Source organism: Balaenoptera physalus (assembly GCF_965194825.1).
Source record: "Balaenoptera physalus genome assembly, chromosome: 4".
NCBI lineage: Eukaryota > Metazoa > Chordata > Mammalia > Artiodactyla > Balaenopteridae > Balaenoptera > Balaenoptera physalus.
The window spans coordinates 52,282,640-52,305,335 of NC_138891.1; the positions used below are offsets into that span (position 1 = coordinate 52,282,640).

General features: G+C 40.6%; 1 protein-coding gene across 1 annotated transcript; it reads right to left on the reverse strand.

Moving 5' to 3' along the window:
* Nucleotides 1–470: 470 nt before the first annotated feature.
* On the reverse strand, nucleotides 471–10,551 carry GHSR (growth hormone secretagogue receptor). The gene is made up of 2 exons (XM_082459022.1): nucleotides 9,347–10,551; nucleotides 471–7,170 (listed from the first exon to the last, which is right to left on the reverse strand). Exons 1-2 carry the CDS (start codon nucleotides 10,140–10,142, stop codon nucleotides 6,866–6,868), a joined length of 1,101 nt encoding a protein of 366 aa, XP_082315148.1. The 5' UTR covers nucleotides 10,143–10,551; the 3' UTR covers nucleotides 471–6,865.
* Between the last annotated feature and the right edge of the window lie 12,145 nt (nucleotides 10,552–22,696).

Here is a 22,696-nt window from a genome sequence, read left to right on the forward strand (position 1 = left end):
GCTATGACTAGAGCTCTCCTTTCAGGAAACCAGATGCTCTTGCCCCATCTATATTGCCTCCTGTTGACTGAGGCTGAAATTATTTTTTCATTCCCCAAACAGACGTGCAAATGTCCCCCAGGAGAGGGTCCAAGGGATCACTCCAAAGTATGTCTGCTGCATATTGAAAAACCTGACAGAACCTTGTCAACACCCGGGCCACAGCCATTATCCAGTGTTGCTAAAGTTGCAGCTGTTTTACCAGCCTCTCTAATTTCTGTAAATGATCCATGAAGTTGCTGGGAGACCTCTACCTGGCTGGGGTCAGGGCAGATAGAGAAGTCAGGAGAAGGGTTCTAGGCTGCAGAGCACCTAGGAAGGGAGGCCTAAATAGGGGTTGTCTCATGCTTTGCCAAGTGACCAATGATAATAGTGGCCATTTCGTGAGCATTTACCAGCTTCTGGTAGTTTCCATGGGAGGGAGGGGAAGGAACTTGCCTGGGGCCACACAGCTCCAAGGGCAGGACTGGAATGCAAGCCCAATGTGGGCTGGCTTCCCTCTCCCACCACCTCTCTGAAACTTACCCCTGTGGAAGAGCAGATGTCCCATTGAGGAGCTGCACAGGTCCAGGGGTCAGAGTTAGTGCTGGGTGAGAAGACTTCGCCCTGAGGCTGGAGCTCCGCACAGAAGCCGGGCAAACCCAAGCTGCTGGAGGCAGAGAGCAGAGGGTGAATCCCAGAGCAGGGCTGAGAAGGAAGCCAGTCTCTGAATTATAGTAACTCAGTTTACCATTTGCCATTATTACAAGAGTAATACACATTCTTTGTAGAAATATTGGAAACCACAGAAAAATAGGAATAAAATAGTTCCATGAACCAGAGAAATACAGTTAGGACTTTAGTGTGCTGTATCTTTTCAGTTTTCTTGCTCTGTGAACATGCATTTTTTTTTCAAGATGGGGCAATATGCTTTTCCACTTACTAATATTGGGTAAACGTTTTCCCACATTATTAAAATTCTCCCACAATAGTGCATAATGCTCTAGAATAGTGGAAATGAGAGCACTACCACCTAACGTGGTCTGGGATCTAATTCTAGCTCTGCCGTTTCCTGACCATGTGACAAAACTCTGGTGTCAGTTACCCCTCTACCCCACAGGGAGAACAACAGACCCTCCTCCTAGGTATGTTGGCACGATTATATGAGAAAAGGAATTGAAAGCCCTTACTGCAGTGCTGCTTATATGCAAACTAACTGTTATCATTTCTGGAATTTACTTTACAGATTCCCTATTCTCCGACAGTTAGGTTTTTCAGGTTTTCACAATTATAAATAAGACGTAATGAACACTATTACATACAAATCTTTGTGGGCCTCCATAATTACGTCTTGATATGAAATTACTGGATCAAATGGTATGCAAAGTTTGTACGCATTTTATACATAGTGTCAAACTGTTCTTCAGGAGATGTGTATTGCTTTCTAATTAATTTGATGGCCCCTTGAAAAAGCTGGCTATGAAATCAGAAACTGATGATGAGTTATGAGTGGGGAAGCAAGAAGCATCCAGCATTTGTAGATTGACCCCAGAATGTGAGACCTACCAAGTCCTGGGCAGGCCTGCTGGTCTCTCCTCTTCCACCTATGAGTCAGGCCCAGGGTCTGCCACAGAGAGGGCCTGAAAGAACGTGACAGGCACTGAATGGCACTGAATTGAAGGAGAGGTAGACAGAGGAGATTAGAAGATACTGGGAAAAGCCTTAGCACATCAATAAAAACAAATCCCATGATTTGCTTCTTTGGATTACTTGAGCGTGTTACTAATTATTGCCAAGTACTACTTCTACATTTTTAGATACTGCTTCCAAATCGTAATTAACTCATATGAACAGCATACATATATAATTTTGTGGGATGTTGAACATATTGAATTTTCACACTGTGATGGTTCCTTATTCTGAGATTATGTCCTTTTTACTTTTTAGTTTAATGTGCTTTTAAAATGGAAATGATGGTAACAATAGGTAGTAGGGTATTTTAAAGTCTTTTCATTAGCAAATAAAAGTTGGCCACCTTTATTGGTCTTCTAATTTTTAGTCGTAAATTTTATTGGCACCTGGAATCCATATGTCTGGAAGCTAATGACCAGGTGACACATAATCTGGTCTTTAAACTTTCATTTGTCCAGCCAACATTCAGTGAGTGGCTGCTGAGTGCAAGATGAACAGGAATCTCTGGGTCACACGTTAGAGTAACACCATGGGGGCTACAATACCCTTGGATCTGGGCGTAACAGGCTGTAAGTGACAGAGAGCTGGGGGAGCACGGGGGTCACAGTGCCTCACAGGGTCCCCAAGTCTTCTTCATACTTACAGGATTCTCTTACCTCATTATTAACTGTTGGAGCCCCTGGAGAAATAAAACTCACTACAACAAACACCTCAGAGTTGCAAAATACATATTTCAGAAAGTAAAAGGACAAAATAGGACTGAATCTAGGGGAGCAGAGGTAAAATAACCCAGACACCAAGATTTATCCCTGTAAGTCGAAGAAATTAGCTGTAGTCTTTCAAAAGATATTTATTAAGCAATTGTTTGGTTAAGGACACCCGAAGGAAGGAAAACCAATGCCTAATTTCATAAGACAGGTACATGGAGAGCTCTAGTAAACTCTTTAACATTCACAAAAACCTTAAATAAAAAGAATCACAAAAACGAAGTATCATTAATGACATTTAGAACATATTAAAACAACATAAATCGACCTAGTTGTAGATTCTGCACAGACCTAGAATACAGCAGGTATCAGTGAACCAGGAGATTATGCTGTTTGAATATATTTATACGAGCAAGGGCTCCTTAGTGTCCTAAATCTACAGAGCTAAAAGTGAAAAATATAAATGTTTTTGTTACTTGAGCCAGAGAAATGTTTAGGTTTGAGATGTTTAAATTACAGAAAGTCTTTCAAACTATTCTTCCCAAACACTTTCTCTGGGACTGGGAGGCAGAATAGCTCTTCTGGAAAGAATATCTGTAAACATTTTGGTAGAATTTTCTGAGTGTTTACATGAGGCATGCTTTTTGCGGGTCTTAATGGTTTGCCAGTTCTGAGGGTAGTCGGTAGTCCTTTGAGGATATGTGTCACAGCATAAATTATTAATTGGAATTCCAGAAAATAACCAGGCAATTGGGAGGGGCATAGGCATGGCAGCTTTTTTTTTTTTTTTTTTTTAAGGATGATCCTCATCCAAACCTTCCCCATCACCTCCTTCAAACAGATTATTGTCAAGAATTAACATGACTGAATTCATTTAACGTGAATAAATAAGTGACATGAACTTAGAGCAGTTAGCGTTTGCCACCAGCACATTGCTTTCTGTTGGTTTTGACATGGAGTTTATTCTCTGGATAAAAAATATTTGTGTTATGAATTCATCAAATTAACATTGGTCACTAATCATCTAGTTAAGTTCCAATCGTATATATCCTGGATAGTGTTGTAATTTAAATTGTAAAGAAATCATAGGAGGATCATTAGATAATGAGTCATGAATGACAGTGTCTTCATCTTTTAATGGCATTATTTACACTAACTACAGTGCTTCTGAAAGCAGAATGCTTTATTCTATTCACTTAGACACTGTGACAAGAAATTTTGATATATGTATACATGTATGTCACATTTTAAAGATGTACACACTTTTTTAAAAGATGGGAGTATTTTCAGGCACCAGTCTTGCAAAAAGTTTCACAGTTTTTTAAAAAATCTTGAATTCAAGTACATCAATAAATGAAAAACAGCAAAATAAATTATAGCTAAAATTGTCAACGTTGAACTAGCAATTGTAAATTGTAATGATTTCAGGTTCTTAATAAAAGCATTAGAGTGAAAAAGCTGGAAATTCAAGTCAAATCCCATCACAACAACCTTCATTGCAATAAAAAGTTGATTATAAAGAAATGGGTTCCAAGGTCTGTCCAGACATTAGAAGTGTTTCTCATTCTCATTGCCACAAAACTTACAATTTTAAATAATTCACTGCAATGGATGTTTTCCTAAAAGCAATTATTCGAAAGTTCTTTCTCATACAACAGTCACTTCCTATAATGAAAATAATCCAACCCTTGATTTTGTGACACAGTGTGAGGTGTGGTGATAGAAACCTCACTTCCAGATAACCAGAAAAATGGAAACACAGATTATAACTGAAACCAATTTCTTTACTTTTCTTACATTGATGAAGAATGCACTGGCAGACATATTAGCTACATCTACAAATTTGACTGGTTTGTGTAAGAACAGTCCATTTTGAATTTATTTTGAGTCAAATACACAACAATACAGGGAGATGCACAGCACAGTGTCAACTGGAGATGTTTACTTCATAATTTAAAGATATTAGTACTATGACATATACATATACTACAGTGCATATACTATGACATAACATGCAAGTGGTCATGAACTCATTAAGGATAAAATCCTGGGCTTATGAATCTCTAGAGCTTAGAACACAACAGGCACATACTAAATGTGAAATGATAGACTTTTAGGAATATTTTTCCTCATACAAGTTCCTCTTTTCCCTGAGCTTTATACAATTTATGGAGCAGGATGAAACGAAGGATTTACAAACAATAAAAAGGCAATCGTATAAGAGTGTAGTCAAAGATCCCTTTCTCTAAACCTATTCTCTGAGATCCAGTGAAGGACAATGGTGGTCCGTGCTATGGAAACTATTCCCTTTGAGTGAGTTATGCTGAGACCGTGGACATGAACCCACAAGAAACTGGTGGGTGGGGGCATTAAATAATTAAAAGTTAGATTTGTTTTTCTGCAAATCAATCAACTATGTGACGGAAGTCAAGCCTTTTTTTGCTTGTTTCCTCTCAAATAGGATGTATTTGTAGACAAAAACTCTAAGGTTTCAGGAAATTAAATTACGTCTTTGAGATTTACTGGGGCCTATTTAGGACAATAAGGCTGAATGACCTAATTGGTATTCAATGGGCTTAAATGAATCAGTATTTTTAAAGAAATATTTATGCACTCCCAAGAATTAACTGAATAATCAGTTTGCTGAAGTTCTGCATTTAGACTAAATTGATACTACAGTTTTAGTGTCAGGAAGGATTTTAGAAGTATTTCTCTGGAGAAATTATTCTAATTATGATTATGTTTTCATTTTTTAAAAATGAATAGTCAATCAATTATTTCTGCATAATAATCTTTACTTTTGGCAGGGGAAAATCAATCATGGCAATAATTTCCCTAATTAGTTCAATCGGTTCCATAGGTGGACCAATAATTTCATGAAGGAATTGCTTATATGACTTATTATTACAAGGGAGTACAAAAAAATCATTTTTGATTATATTTAATATGTGAAGAGTTGACTATAAAGGAGTAATGTGAATATAAATGAAAGTTTTAGATTTATAACCAAAATGTACAATATTTAGTTGAAGGTGTCTAATCATTCATAATTATGATTACGAGGCAGACTGGAAATCCAAGTAAACATATCTATCAGATAAGCAGTGGGATGTAAACAGCATGACTAATTTGGAGATGGGACATGGCATAGGCATTTTGAAAAAATGGCTGTAAGATTTTTTAAAGTTTTGAATGTCAACAAACAGTAGCATTGAAGGGATTCTGAATTTTTCACCATTTGAAAAATTACTATGTTCACTAAGTTTCTGTAAACTTTCCAGGGTAAGTTATAAATTATTTCTTTATTTGCAAATCAAAGACGTATGACTGGCTTAAGTATTTCTGATAAGCCAAATAAGTAATTTGTGATTTTCTATAATTTTTATAGCCTCATTTCCTGAATATTAACACATGTAATCCAACCTAATTAAAAATGCATACATATTTTAGTTCATATCCATTTTCTTCCAAGCAGAAATTATAGGGCATTTAGGTGTAATTTTTAGAATTTATCACTCTAACACTCTGCTATGCTAATGTCACTATAAAAAGATTTCAGGGAATGAGTATTTATTTTTAAATATTTTTTTAAGATTAACAATAATTTTATGTATACTCTAGAGCTGCATTGTCCAATATGGTAACCACTAGCTACAGTTGGCTATTGAACACTTGAAATGCGACTAGTACAACTTGAAGAAGTGAATTTTTAATTTCAATTAATTTTAAAGTTAAGAACTCACAGTTGTTTTATTTATTAAAAAACTTTTAAGTGTGTTTGGACAGCTTAGGTTAATGAATCTACTTTTTCTTCTGCAAAATTTATGAAATCGCAATAAATCAAGTATTACTGATGAACGCTCAATGTCCAAATTAAGATGAGCTGAAAATCTGAGACAAACCAGATTTCAAAGACTTTGTATAAAAAAAGAATGTAAAATTCTCATTAATAATTTTTATATTAATTACTTAAGTACCTTGTACTATATTTCTCCTGGACAGCACTGATTTGGTGCTCTATGAAAATTGCTAGTTTTTGAAAGTCATGTTTTAAATTTTTTATTTTAATGTCATTCTTTTAATCAAAAAAATTTTATCATTATGAAACAGAAATCAGAGTTAGAATTTGTCTAGTAAGAAGTGACCTAATTGCCCTCTCTACACCACCTCCCTTCTCTGAATTGCAGAGCCCTTGCTAGCACCAACAGCAGAATGCAAAAATCATAGGCAGTGAATATGCAGAAATCGTGTATGAGAGCACTGATGAGTGTGCAATCAAATCAAACTGCTCACACATTACAAATTCTGTCTTTTCTTTCCCCCCAATTGTTTCCAGACCTATGTGTCCCTAATTCCAAAATTAACCTTCAACTTCCTCCCAAGTTCTGCTGTGCTATGGCTTCCGGTTTAGAATAATAAGCAATGACTTTGCTGAGCAATGTGCTTGGTCATGTATTAATACTAGATTCTGTCCAGGCCCTAGAACTTTCATCCTTCAGAGTGGAGAGCTTCCTCTGGGAGAAGGGTTCAAATCCCAGAAGTTTGAACACTGCCACCCGGTACTTCTTGGACATGATGTTGTACAGAATGGGGTTGATGGCGGCGCTGAGGTAGAAGAGGACGAAGGAGACGAGGTTGCAGTATTGGCTGATCTGAGCAATCTCCAAGGAGCCAGGCTCGAAGGATTTGGAAAATAAATATCGCCCTACATGGAAGGGCAGCCAGCAGAGGATGAAAGCAAAAACCACTACAGCTGAAAGGACAATGAGAAAGAGAATGTCAAGAAATATAGCCAAGTTCAAGAAATATAGCAAATCACAATCAATTTTGAAGGCATGGTTTTGTCTTGATTATGTGTGGTATGACCACTGACTTCAGAGAAATATCATTTTCTGCTCTTTCCTATATTTTAACCAAGATTGAGTCTGTCTGGATCAACAATTCAACCATTTTTACTGAGCTTCCCAGTCATTTCTAATTAACAACCATTTGAGTGATTTTGTGCTTGAGTTGACATACTGACTCAAGTAACTAGACAATCTAGTCACAATAGGCCACAATTTTATATGTGTTAGATCAAACCTATATGAGACAATGTAGTTTTACTCAACCATAGTTAGGTATCAGAGTTTCCTGGGGCACAGATTCCTTGGACATAATACAGACTCACTAAATTAAAATCTCTAGGAAGGAGACCAGGACACCTGTTCTCTTTTTTCTTTTTAAAGTTTTACAGAAGACTGAATATGCAGTCAGGATTGAGAATCACTGAGATGAATGAGCTTTTCCACCTAAAATAGACATAAGTAAGGTAGAAAAGGCCATAAAACCAACTAACATTAATTATCATCCATCCAGGCCTTAATTTTGCCCATGTAAGGTTGCTTTCTTCAAGACCTCTGCATTTTTAGATTAAGTTTTTAAAATTCAGAAATCAGAGGAAAAATAACAGAAAATAATATTTTAGTACTTGTACCACATTAGTGATTCCCTTCCAACTGTCAAGGCAAAAGAGAGTCACCAGTGAGGATAATAAACAGCTTAAAAATAAAATTAGAGGAAATTATTAAACGTATTCTCAAAACTAATTTGCATAGTAGCAACTGACTGCCCCAGCAGCAACACGAATATTAGAGTACCCTGGGGGGCACTAGCAGGTTTACAATCTATTAGTCATATTTTGAGAATCACTGGTCTAAAAAATTTAAAAAACTTGACATTCTTTAAATAAACTCTATCACTTTAATATACAGGATTTCAAGAATTGTAAAATTACAAATCAAAATCATCCTAGAATAACTTCTAAGAAGTACTATATATGCAAATAAGTACAAACTGTTGACTACAATGTCCAAATAATAAAATGTGCAGATTCTGGTTTTGAAAAAAGCAAGGAGAATTAATATTTTGCTTGGATGTGAACACACTTTGTATTACTTCACTTGTACCAAACACATATACTTAAAGAAGTTGAATTTATGCAATAACAATTCAGCATACTCCAGTGTGACACTGCACCCAGATGTTCTCTGAAGGACCATTTGGGGAGGGATAGTAAGTTCTGTCAGCTCCCACAAATTCTCCTTTTCTCATTTTGGAAGCCTGCCTATCCTAGCTTATCTAGCCTATCCTACTTGGAGAGAAAAGTAATCATGAAAACAGAGACCCCAGCACTGATTTGTCACTGACTTCCTTACAAAGCCGTATAAACAGCATCAGGGTAAACAGAATTGATGCAATTATCTGGAAAAAAAAAATGCAAGTCAGAAAGCAAATCACAGTGTTGAAAGAAAAATGAATCTTCTCTGATAGAATTATCCACGATGATCACATCTTTGGTTACATTTACCAATGAATACTTTCTAGAATCAATGCCTGCTCTTTTTCACCCTTAACACCTGCTTTTCTTAATGCAACTTAGATATCTACAAATTGAGGCAGGAAGCTTAACATCACCCTTAACACATTTTAACACCACAATATACTCTTTAATGAAAGATCTCGTTCTGAAGCAAAGTTTCTGGGCCAATATAAAACACATTTTAGAGAAATACAAAGGTGGGACATTTTTCCATGAAAGAGAGAAAGGTGAGATCCGGAGAAAGAGACACAAAGAGATAGAAAGAGACCAAAGAGATAGTCAAGGGGCGGGAAGAGGGAGGGAGAAAGGAAGGGAGAGAGCAAAACATAGATGTATAGAGAGATAGAGCAAAAATGTAAAACCAGAAACAAAAATAGAGAGACAAGACAGTGAAACTAGTGACCAAAGACAGAGCTCAAGACGGAAAAAGGAGAGAATAATTGAGAAACTTACAGGGAAACAGAGACCTAGAGAAACTGGGGAGAAAGGCAGACTCAGGAAGAAGGGGGAAGGCAGGGGAAGGGGAGGGGACCCGGGAGAGAGAGCTCGAGGGCGCACCGAGACCCACCCAGCATCTTCACGGTTTGTTTGTGGTTCTGGTCCCTGAGCGAGGCGCCCACCGCTGCCTCGCCGCGTCTCCTCCTCCACAGCTTCCTGCCGATGAGGCTGTAGAGCACAGTAAGGCAGAAAACAGGGAGGAAGAAGAAGACGCTGGACACCCACACCATGACGGTGAGCAGTCCCGAGCGCACCGCGAACTCCGTGGCGCGGCACTCGTTGGTGTCCCGAGGGTCGGTGCCGTTCTCATGCTCCACCCCGACCAGCACGAAGATGGGCCCGGCGCTGCAGAAGGCCACGGCCCAGATGACCAGGATGACCAGCTTCACCCGGCCCTTGGTGACCACCACCTTGGCCCGCAGCGGGAAGCAGATGGCGAAGTAGCGTTCGACGCTCAGCGCGGTGATGGTGAGCACCGTGGCGTAGGTGCAGCTCTCGCTGACGAACTGGAAGAGTTTGCAGAGCAGGTCACCCAAGTTCCAGGGCCGGTAATGCCAGAGGCGGACGAGGTCGAGGGGCATGCAGAGGAAGATGAGTAGGTCGGAGAAGGCCATGCTGGACAGGTAGAGGTTGGTGGTGGTACGCAGCTCGCGGAAGCGCGACACCACCAGCATGGTGAGCAGGTTGCCCGCGATGCCCACCACGAAGAGCGCCACGCAGGTGGCCGTGACGCCCGCCAGCAGCGGCGCGGGGAAGAGCGGCAGCAGCTCGTCGACCAGCGAGTCGTTGTCAGGGGCAGCGTCCCAGCCCAGGTCCGGCAGCGTGAGGTTGGGCCCCGGCTCCTCGCTCGGCGTCGCGTTCCACATGCTGCCGGCCCTGCTTAACTGGCTTTGGGATGCGGCTGCACTGAGAGGCTGGATCAGGCGCCGGTCCCGGAGAAGCTCTCCTTAGGCGCAAGGGAGTGCGAGGGAAGAGCAGGCGCGGGCTCTCAGGGAGGATGCTTGGAGAGGAAAGAGAGGGGAGAGGCAGCGGCCGAGGGAAAAGGTGAGACTGAGAGCCTGGGCGGGGAGGAGGGGAAGCGAGGGAGGCGGGAAGACACACACACACACACACACACACACACACACACACACACACTGGTGGAGAGATGGACCGAGTTGACCCACCGCTCTTTCTGGCACCTCCCCTTTCCCCCGTCCTCTCCCCCAAAGTCCTTCTCTCCCAACCCAGCCTTTGGCCGGCCTCCACACAAGTACCTGTCACCGGGGCAGCCCCGCCGGCCCTGCCTCGCCTTTGCGTTCTGTCTCCAGATGCATCTCGCACTTCCCAAAGCGTCCCGGCGCGTGGGCACAGAGGAGACCCGGCCCTGCGAAGCTGGAGCGCGAGGAGCCTCTCCCTAGCCTTGGGTGCTGCCTGGCTAGGGTGGCCCAGAAGGGCAGATCACACCCGGGGATGGGGCCGGGCACGGTGGGGAGAACACCTTCAGTTCCCGGGACCTGAGTTCTTCCTCAACAAGGGCTAGAGTTGGCTACGGACCTGGTGGGGAGAAGTGAGCGTGCACAACCGGGCTTGAAAAAGGGAGGTAGAGAGTGTTCCGACCTGAAAGGAGACCAGTGCGCCCCTGGGAAGAGCCTCACGCAGTCCTAGACCCTATCGCCGTGTTAGCGAGGAGAAGCAGGTTCAGAGAGGTGTGGCCACTTGTCCAAGGTCACACAGCGAGTTGGGGGCTCAAGAGCTAGACTTGGCTATCCCACCCGGTGGACTACTGAGAGCGAAGGGGCAAGATGTGTGAATAAATTGTGTTCGGTTTTCCAGCCCTTTGTACAGTTCCCCAGCTCGGCGGTGATATGGGGATATGTTGTGTAGGAGATTACTTTTGCCTGCTGCAAACCTCGGGGGAAGAGGAAGGGCTAAGGGGCGTGTTAGCGTGGCGGGGCGTGGGGGGCAGCTGTCAAAGGGGGAGCAGCAGAGGCTGTAAGGCTGGCACGTCGAGGGCGCACAGTAAACATTTTCTGAGGCATGGACGAGAGAGATCAGCCTTTGGGTAGCTGTGTCCACTTGGGCAAGTCATCAACCTTTTTGTTTTAAATTTCGAGGATGTTGTGATGACCCCTGGGAAGGGATGCCAAATGCTGGGGACAGAGTTGGAGCTCCAGAAATAAATATAGGCGGCGTTGCTGTTATTGGGGTTGCTATTGAGGGGCTATTGAGGGAATGGGTCGGAGGCCGCCCCTACGCTCGCGAGGTGACTCTCCTGGACACGGCCTGTGCATCCCCTGCCCGGAGCCAGGAATCGACAACCGAAGGCGCGAGACTCGCGGTTACCGGCTAACTCACTCACCAACCCGCCGGGCCTCTTCCCGCGGGCCACCCTGGGGGCAGCCCGGGAGCGCGTTCAGCACCGCGGCCAGCGACCGGCCCTTTCTACCTCGCCCCGCAGCTCTCCCTAGCTGAGGCTGCACGCCCGCCCCTTTTTCAGTTCGTGCCTCAGCACCACGGTCCCGCTCCACGAGGGAGCCGGGGAGATTCCTCCCAAACACAGGCCCGTATTAAGCGGCTGCGCTGACCGCACCTATTCACGCTCACTTACCCATGGCCTAAATTCGCTGTGTATGAGAGAGGGCTTTCCTGAAGTATTTTAGTGCGTTTGCACATGCCTTTGCCAGACGGTTTATGTCACCTCTGCCAACTAAATTGTTAATGCTTAGAAGTCCACAAAAACCTAAGGATGAATATATGCACACGTGCATGAAACATTCCACACAGAGTGGGAGACTGAATGAGGAAGTTTAATACAGGCAACTTACTGGAAAACACGCTACAGAGGTTACCAGGGCTGTGTGACAGAAAGTGTACCAAAAATCTGTTTCAACTACTTTAAAAAAAAAGATTACAACTAAGTCAAGCCACCAGTCACTAACAAGTTTTTTTTTTAATCAATTACTTGACTTTAACACTTCCCACCCTACATTATCAATAGATTTATGTGTGCAGACAAGTCTCTAGGGGGAGAAAACAGACTGGGATAAATTAAAATACCGTAGGAAGCTATTGTTTAAGAATAAGAATCAGGGGGCTTCCCTGGTGGCGCAGTGGTTAAGAACCCGCCTGCCAATGCAGGGGACACGGGTTCGAGCCCTGGTCCGGGAAGATCCCACGTGCCACAGAGCAACTAAGCCTGTGTGCCACAACTACTGAGTCTGCGCTCTAGATCCCTCGAGCCACAAATACTGAGCCCGTGAGCCACAACTACTGAGGCCTGCACACCTAGAGCCCGTGCTCCGCAACAAGAGAAGCCACGGTAGTGAGGAGCCCGCGCACGGCAATGAAGAGTAGCCCCCGCTCGCCGCAAGTAGAGAAAGCCCGCGCGCAGCAAGGAAGACCCAACGCAGCCATAAATAAATAAATAAACAAATACATTTTAAAAAAAAAAAAAAAAAAAAAAGAATAAGAATCAGGAAAATATTGTGGGACATATTTCTAGTCTACTGAGTGCTAAAGCAATAAATAAGATTTAGCGATAAGCTAAAGCTGATAAATGGGAAAAATCTTCTAAAAAATCTATCATGATAAAAATTTGGCATGTTGGCTAAAATACCCAGATATTTAACTGCATTCAATTATTTTCCAAAATAAAGACAAATCTGTATTGTGTCATGAAGAAAAAACAGGGGATAGTATTGAAATTGATTCATTCATTTACAACCCATAATATTATAAAAATATATAAAACTGTCTATTAGTATGTGTTAGGCACTGGGAATAACAAAAAATAAAAGTCAGAAAGGTCCGGTATTGCAATTCCAGTACAGTTTGATACGTGCATTTAAAGAGGCATGTAAAATAAGCTCTGTTGAAATATGGAGAAACAATGAATTGCATAGAGGTTCTGCCACCTGAGTTGGATCTTCAAAGTTGAGTTCCAAAAGGTGAAGCAGAACATGCTAAACTGTTCAGATGGGCACAAAACCACATTGGAGCATAAAAGCCCAGCATGCCTTGTCCTATGAATGGTATGAGGAATATTATTATGGATTCATGGATTTTTATATATTCAATGAGTACCAACCAAAATTATGGTTATTTTTTCTTTTTGATGCTTAAATTATCCTATCTTTGTCCAATGAGATCCCCTCCAAGCTGGCTCCAGAGTCTTTTGACATGACTTACTTAGATTTTTTTTTTTTTTTTGGTTGTGCCGGGTCTTAGTTGCAGCACATGGGCTCCTTAGTTGCAGCAGGAGGGCTTCTTTGTTGCGGCTTTCCGGCTCCTTAGTTGTGGCATGTGAACTCTTAGTTGCAGCATGCATGTGGGATCTAGTTCCCTGGCCAGGGATCAAACCCAGGCCCCCTGCACTGGGAGCGTGGAGTCTTAACCACTGCACCACCAGGGAAGACCCAGACTTGCTTAGATTTTGAGAACTTCCTTGTCAGAATTTGTGGCAGCGTAATATACCCCTTGCTCACCTTGGAAGTTCCCTACTCTATACCTGGGAGCAGCCATTTCTCCAATAATCCCTGGTATCTTATAGTGGGGAATGGCATTTAGAAACTTAAATTTGGGAAGTAGGGGTGTTTATTGCCCCTGTAGTATTATGGACTTGGCCCTGTCAGTGGACAGAGCTAGGGTATATGTTTTTTGAAAAAGTCATGAGATAATGATGATGATACAGTAGATAAATCAGACACACCCTTAGCAAATGATCAAAATTAACATCACCAGTGTGATACTCTGGGAAGGACACAAAGTCACTTACTTACATGGTATTCCAGCTAGGAATGCAAAACCTCAATCTAATTGCAGGAAACATCAGACAGACTCAAAATGAGGAATATTCTATTTTTAAAATTCTTCCCCAAAATGTTGATGCTATATAAGACAAAGACTGGGAAAATGTTCCAGACTAAAGGAAACCAAAGAGATGTAACAGCTAACTGTAATTCCTAATCCTAGACTGGATCCTAAACTGGAGGAAAAAGACTTCTATAAAGGACAATATTGGGTTAAGTGACAAACTTAGAATATGGATGGTAGATTAGATAGAAGTATTGAATCAATGTTAAGTTTACTGCAGTTGATAACTGTGTGAAAGAAAATATTATTCTTAAAAATACACACTTAACCATGATTTATGCATCTGTTTCAGAAAAATAATTATGTGTGTGTAGATAAACAGAGCCAATGACAAAGCAAATGGGGCAAAATATTAATAATGAATGAATCTAAGAAAGAGGTAGAACAATTTCCTTTGTACTATTCTTGCAACTTTTCTTTGTTTGAAATTATTCCCATACAAAAAATTAGAAGTCATAAGTTTATAGAGGTATTTCAATTCAACTTCCAATTATTTACTTAATGTACTTGATTTGATTTATTTATTTATTTATTCCTTTTTAAATTTTTTTTTTTTTTAGAAATTTATTTTATTTATTTATTTGTGGTTGCATTGGGTCTTCATTGCTGCGCCCGGGCTTTCTCCAGTTGCAGTGAGCGGGGGCTACTCTTCATTGCAGTGCATGGGTTCTCACCACGGTGGCTTCTCTTGTTGCAGAGCACGGGCTCTACGCACATGGGTTTCAGTAGTTGTGGCACGTGGCCTCAGTAGTTGCGGCTTGCAAGCTCTAGACCGCAGGCTCAGTAGTTGTGGTGCACGGGCTTAGTTGCTCCACGGCATGTGGGATCTTTCCGAACCAGGGATCAAACCCATGTCCCCTGCATTGGCAGGTGGATTCTTAACCACTGTGTCACCAGGGAAGTCCCTGTACTTGATTTTACATTCCTACTGAACATCCTGGCTTCTAACAACATAAAGATAATTATTTATGTTGTAATATGCATTAAATAATTTCAAACTAATAATGGCATTACCATTAATAGTAAACCTGACAAATAAAGCTTGAGATTTTCTTGCCATTCTCTTTGTCCTTAAAATATACCCCACTAAGTGTGTACAACTATGTGTTCTAAAATTAATTGAAATAATGCTTTTTTATGTGTGGTTATGTTACTAATTTGATATGGTTAGATTTGTTTCAGTTACCTTAGATTTTAGGAATTATTTTAAAATTTAAATTTTATTTTTGAATATATAAATCATTCATGTGATTTGACAGTTAAAACTTTAAAACAAAGTATGGTCTTAAATTTAAAATGAGAAACCAAAGAATATTCAGGAAAATGTTACACCTTTTTTATATTCCTCAAATGACATCATTAAAAAAAAATTTAGCCTCTGGTTTCCCTATCCTGTGTGTGTTTCTGTAAATACGTGTGTGTGTGTGTGTGTGTGTGTGTGTGTGTGTGCAGCCTACATAAAGGGTAATATACTATATACACTGTTCACTATCTTGATTTTTTAATGTAACACTGTATCCTGGAATTCTCTTATATCAATATTCTTTTCTTAAATGTTTCTGTAGTACTCCATCTTGAGAAAGTTATATAGTTTTAGAGATGTACCTTAGTTTTATTCAACCAATGTTTTACTGTTTTTATTTCTTTGTATGTTTAATAATCTTTTACTGTTATAAATAATGCTGCATTTTATGTGCCTACAGGTATATTACAGAATAACATAAAAATAAAATTACAGTTTAATAAAAGAAGAATGTCCTCTTCCCAGCCCTGGCAACCACCATCTACTTTCTGTCTCTATGAATTTGACTACTGTAGCTACCCCATATCAGTATTTGTTCTTTTATGACTGGTTTATTTCATTTAGCATAATGTCCTCTAGATTCGTCTATGTTGTAGCATGTGCCAGAAGTTTCTTCCTTTTTAAGGCTGAGTAATATTTCATTGTATGTATATAGACCACACTTTGCTTATCTGTTCATCAGTCAATAGACACGAGTTACTTCCACCTTTTGGCTATTGTGAATAATGCTGCTATGAACATTGGTACACAAACATCTGTTTGTGTCCCTGCTTTCAATTCTTTTATGTATATACCCAGAATTGGAATTGCTGGGTCATATGGTAATTCTATATTTAATTTTTTGAGAAACTGCCATATGGTTTTCCACAGCAGCTGCACCATTTACATTCCCACCAGCAGTGCACAGGGTTCCAATTTCTTTACATCCTTGCCAACACCTATCCTCTGTCTTTTTTTAAAATTAATTAATTAATTAATTTTTGTCTGCACTGTGTCTTCGTTTCTGTGCAAGGGCTTTCTCCAGTTGCGGCGAGCGGGGGCCACTCTTCATCGCGGTGCGCGGGCCTCTCACCATCGTGGCCTCTCTTGTTGCGGAGCACAGGCTCCAGACGCGCAGGCTCAGTAGTTGTGGCACACGGGCCTAGTTGCTCCGTGGCATGTGGAATCCTCCCAGACCAGGGCTCGAACCCGTGTCCCCTGCATTAGCAGGCAGACTCTCAACCACTGTGCCACCAGGGAAGCCCCCTATCCTCTGTTTTTTTCCCTGTTGTTTGTTCTTCTGTTTTGTAATAGTCATCGTAATGGGTGTGCAGTGGTATATCATTGTGGTTTTGATTTGCATGTCCCTAATGATTAGTGATGCTGAGTACCTTTTCACATGGTTATTGGCCATTTGTATATATTCTTTGGAGAAATGTCTATTCAAGTCCTTTGCCCATTTAAAAATCAGTTTTTTGGGGGTTTTTTGGTGGGTTTATTTTTTGCTGTTGAGTTGTCCTTTTGACTCTTGAGATTGTTTGTTTGTTTTCTTGTCAATTCATCTTCTAATGATTCTGAAAGCATTGGAAAATAAATAGGAAGAAGAAAAGTTAGTAAAAAGTAGTATCCCATTTTAATGGATATGATTGTAACATCCAGGGCAGTTTCAAAGCTTCAACAGATGGTGCACAGCAATTGTGCTTTACTGATAGAGTTAAAACACATTCCATTAAATTAAAAATCCCACTTAGCAGATGCCTTCAACAGTTGTTGTTCTCTCTGAAGCTAATCTCTGAAGCAAAGACATTTTTTTGTTGTTGTTTGTTATTTGTAGTGTGTTTGGACCTTTGAAATTCTAAATTTTCTAAAAAATACTCTATTGGTATTTAGGTGGTAGTTTACTTTAGGAGTGTTGAGGGGTAGGAGGATGGAGGGATAAAGAGGACTTTAATCTCTGATGAAAATGTGGGTTATTAATAAACTAGAGAAGATTTGTAAATGAGACATGAGTATATCCTGAACCTGTTTTGCTATAGATTGCAGTGTATATTAATTTTAATGGAGGGACTTCCCTGGTGGCACAGTGGTTAAGAATCCACCTGCCAATGCAGGGGACATGGGTTTGAGGCCTGGTCCGGTAAGATCCCACATGCCGCGGAGCAACTAAGCCCATAAACCACAACTACTGAACCCGTGTGCCACAACTACTGAAGCCCACGTGCCTAGAGCCCGTGCTCTGCGACAAGAGAAGCCACTGCAAGGAGAAGCCCGCACACCACAACGAAGACCCAATGCAGCCAAAAATAAATAAATAAATTAAAAAAAATTTTTAATGGAAGTTAAGCACTATAAATTATTTATCTCACGAAGCTCACTAAAACAGGAGTCTACCTCTGGTTCTAATTTCCTAAAAATCCATAATTACTTATTAAAACTGGTAAAGAATACAGAAAAATCTATGACCGTTTGGGCAATTCAATTTTATTATGGCAAGATATTATTTAATATGCAATTAAGATAATGTATCAAAATATTTCATTTTGTAAAGTCTTGCCAAGTGCTTTAGAAAGGAGAACTTTTCCTTTGTACAAATCATGGAACATTCTTTTTGAGAACGCTAATGTGGAAAGACAACCTGGGATTGTAAGCAGTGCAGAAGAATACAAATAAAACCACCCAGTCTGTATTGCCTACTGGACATTTATTACTGGAGAGCTCATCACCATTTCAAGCTCATTTTATGTCTAAAGCAAATTCATCATCTCCAACCCACTGAATGATCCTAATATCTGTCCCTCATCTCCATTCTTTATTTTTTAATTTTAATACAATTTTTAAAGGTTACTTTCCCTTTACAGTTATTACAAAATATTGGCTATATTCCCTGGGGTGGTACAATACATCCTTGAGCCTATCTTACACCTAATAGTTTGAACCTCCCACTCTCCCACCCCTATACTGCCCCCCCCACCCTCCTGGTGACCACTAGTTTGTTCTCTGTATCTGTGAGTCTGCTTCTTTCTTCTTATATTCACTAGTTTGCTGTATTTTTTAGATTCTACAAATAAGTGATATCATACAGTATTTATCTTTCTCTGATTTATTTCACTTAGCATAATGCTCCCCTAGTCCATCCATGTTGCAGCAAATGGGAAAATTTCATTCTTTTTTATGGGTGAGTAGTATTCCATTGTATATATATACCACATCTTTATCCATTCATCTGTTGATGGACACTTAACATTTCTTCCATATCTTGGCAATTGTAGGTAATGCTGCTATAAACTTTGGGGTGCCTGTATCTTTTTGAGTTAGCATTTTTGTTTCATTTCAGTTAGATACCCCAGAGTGGAATTGCTGAGTCATATGATAGTTCTATTTTTAGTTTTTTGGGAAACTTCCATACTGTTTTCCACAGTGGCTGCACCAATTTACATTCCCACCAACAGTGTACAAGGGTTCCCTTTTCTCCACATCCTCTCCAACATTTGTTTCTTGTATTCTTTTTCATGATAGCCATTCTGACAGGTGTGAGGTGATACCACATTGTGGTTTTGATTTGCATTTCCCTGATGATTAGCGATGCTGAGCATCTTTTCATGTGCCTGTTGGCCATCTGCATTTCCTCTTTGGAAAAATGCTTATTCAGTTCTTCTGCCCATTTTTCAACTGGGTTGCTTGTTTTTTTTGATGTTGAGTTGCATGAGCTGTTTATATATGTTGGATATTAATCCCTTTTCGGTCATGTCATTTGCAAATATTTTCTCCCATTCTGTGGGTTGTCTTTTCATTTTGTTGATGGTTTCCTTTGCTGTGCAAAACTTTAAGTTTAATTAGGTCTTATTTGTTTATATTTGCTTTTATTTTCTTTACTATAGGAGACAGATCCAAAAAAATATTTCTGCGATTTACGTCAAAGAGTGTTCCACCCATGTTTTCCTCTAGGCCTCACCTCCTTTCTTAATTGTCAACAGCTAAGTCCAGTCCCCTACTCAACAACCACGCAGGCAGCAAGTTCTTCTCAGTCTCATTAACCACAAGAATTTGGTAAAACTAAACTTCTTTAAAGCTTACTTTCGTTTGGTATCCTTCTTATGTAAAATACTTTTAGTGGCTCATTCTCATCTCACATCAAGTCTTTCAAACTCTGACCTTCTCAAGTTCTCATAATTTGGCCTTACCCTGCATATCCAGCAAGATTTGTTCTTCATCCCATTGTGCCATCTCTGCTCCTCCCCTCACTGCCCTGCCTCTTGCCACCTCTTTCCTCTGGCCTCTCTCTCTCCACATCCTAACCACTGGAGTCCTGGCCCATTTCTTGCTCTCAATTCCTATGTCCCTCAGTTGATCTTCTCAGTTTACTTCCTAATTATACACTGTTTCTGTGACTTTATACACGTGAGTTGCCTCTTCAACTACATTATAAGCTCCTTGAAGGCAGCTGAAGTGTTTTGTGGGGAGCTCAGTGAGTTCAGATGTGTTTCAGCCACTTCTCACCACATCCTCCATTAATGCCCTGGTCCAAGCCTCCCTAATCCCCACCAGAACTGCTGTGATAGCCAAAGGACTGCTCTCCCTCTGCTTATTCTTCCCATGCCAAGATCCTTGTGCCCTCTGCAGCCAGAGATCTTTCCAAAATACATATTTAATCCTGACACTGCTGTGCTTAAAACCCTTCAAATGGTCCCCCATTGTTCTTGAGCCCACAATGGCTGGCAAGTTTTTCCAGGATCTCTTGGAAAATATTAGGTTGGCCAAAAAGCTCATACAGGTTTTTCCAAAAACCCAAACGAACTTTTTGGCCAACCCAGTAGATTTCCCTGGAATATAGATTTCAACTTGGAACTCTTTCCCTCTTACTCTCTGCAACCCAGATGGGTCAGTTCCCCACGCTTACAAAGATTTACATTTCTTTCCCACTGTTCTGCTGTTAATTTTGTACTCATTTATGTGATTATTTGTTTAACATTTATCTTCCTCATTAGATTGTAAGGCTTATGTGAGCAGGGCCCAGGTCTTTTGCAAGTCATTGTTGCCTGGGATTTAATAGATGCTTAATAAATGCTTGTTTAAATGAATGAGTGCACTTTTTATTAAGGCAAGTCTCTCCAAACCTAGGGCTTCCCTTTGGATCCCAGTGAACACTACACTCACTCCAGAACAAAGTGAGAATTCAGAACACTTGGTCCTTGTACACTGATAGCTATATTCTGCTTTATTCACACACAGGTGGTTTACATAAATTATAAAATATAAATATGCTTGTAGTTTCAGATAGTTTAAGGGGAAGATATTTTGCTTTCATTTATTTCATCTGTGTGTTTTATCTAAGAGAAATTTTTACTTACAAAAAAACCTATACAAATCAAAAGCTATGTAACACTTAAAACACAGGCTACATTACTTCATTGCAAGAGGGATTTAACTGACTATTTCAGATTACAAATTCATTTGAAACTGAATGTATTGGTAAAGTCCCGATCACCATTGGCATTCTCTGTTATGCAGTTATAGAGCAGAGATAAGTGTGTATAATGGCTGGAGCTGTGGTGTGCTGGTAAATATTTAACAACCAGATCTTCAGGAAAAAAAAAACACAACAACAACGAACAATCTCAATTTAAGTGTCTGCCAATTTCTGTGGTGTACCTACTCCCCACCATGGTCAATTTCACACCACCAAGGTCGCTGAAGGCAGAGTTTGAAAGCCATGTTAGCAAATAGCTCTTACAAGTCAGTACAAACTGGGTCCAGCACACCACTGACTGGATCCTGTATAAACAGCATAAACCTGTTGGGAGAGTCATTGACTTGACTTTATGTAGGTATCTTATGTAGACTAGGTGTCTTCAATTTAAAAACTCACAAAGGAAATCGATAAAATATATCTAATCATACAACTACGGATAAGATGAACACAGGTTTCACTCCATAATAGGGTTTCTCCAGAGAAACAGAACCGATAGGGATAGATAGACAAATAGATAGATAGGTACAGTACATATAAATGAGAGAGAGAGAGAGAGAGACTTATTATGAGGAAGTGGCTTGTGTAATTATGGAGGCTGAGAAGTCCCACAGTCTGGGACAGTCCCAGGAAAGTCAGTGGTATAATTCAGTCTGAGTCTGAAGACCTGGGAACCAGGGGAGTCAGTGGTATAAACCTCAGTTTGAGTGGAAGGAAAGGATGAGATGAGATGTCCCAGCTCAACAGTGAGGCAGGAAAAGGGGGTAAATTCCCCCTTCCTCTGCCTTTTGTTCTGTTAACACCCTCCCTCAATGGATTGGATGATGCCCACCAACATTGGGGAGGGCAATCTTCTTTACTGATACCACCAATACAAATGCTAATCTCATGTGGAAACACCATCACAGACACCCTCAGAAACAGTGTTTAATCTGGGCACTCCATAGCCAGTCAAGTTGACATAAAATTAACCATCACACACTCCTTCCTAGAATAATAAAATTAAAAGTTGCCACTTCCAGAAGGTAGGATAAAACAAATAAAAGAAAGTACTGCAGTTCACTTTAGATCAGGGTAGGCAAACTTCTTCTGTAAAGAATCACATAGAAAATATTTTAGGCTTTGTAAGTCATGTGGTCTCTGTCACAACTAAAATGTCATCGTGGCATAAAAGCAGCCGTCAACAATACATTGAAAACAATGGATGGGGCTGTGTTCCAATAAAACTTTAAAACTTTAAATATGTGGTGGGCCGATTAGTTTGCTGACTGCTGATGTAGATTAATTAGATTAATTAGAGTTATAGAGGTAAGGGATATTGATTATTCCAATTACAGTGAAAACCAACTTGCAGTTGGAATTCTCACAGCCTAGATGTTTATTTAGTCAGCTCTCCAAGCAGTGATGGACTCAGGAATGGACATGTGACCTAACTCTGGCCAGTGAAACGGGAGAGGGAGTATGCTGAGGGGCATCTGGGGAAAGTCTTCCCGTTCCTCATGGGCAGCTGTCATTCTGCCCCTTTTGGACTTTATCTTGACTAGCTGTGACACCTAGAATCACTCCAACCACCAACCTGAGGATGAAGCCAACACTGGGGAAGACAGGGCCAAGAGGTGGAAAGAGCCAGATCAACCGACCCTGGAGCCTTCCCTACCTCTGGACTTCCTGTGATGAAAGATGAAGTTTCCTATTGTGTAGGTCTGTCACGGATGGGTTTCTGTAAATTGAACGAAAAGATTCAATTTTCTTCCCCTTTCCCCCCAAATTTCTTTTAGTTACAAATGTAATACTGAATCACTGACTCCTCCATGTAG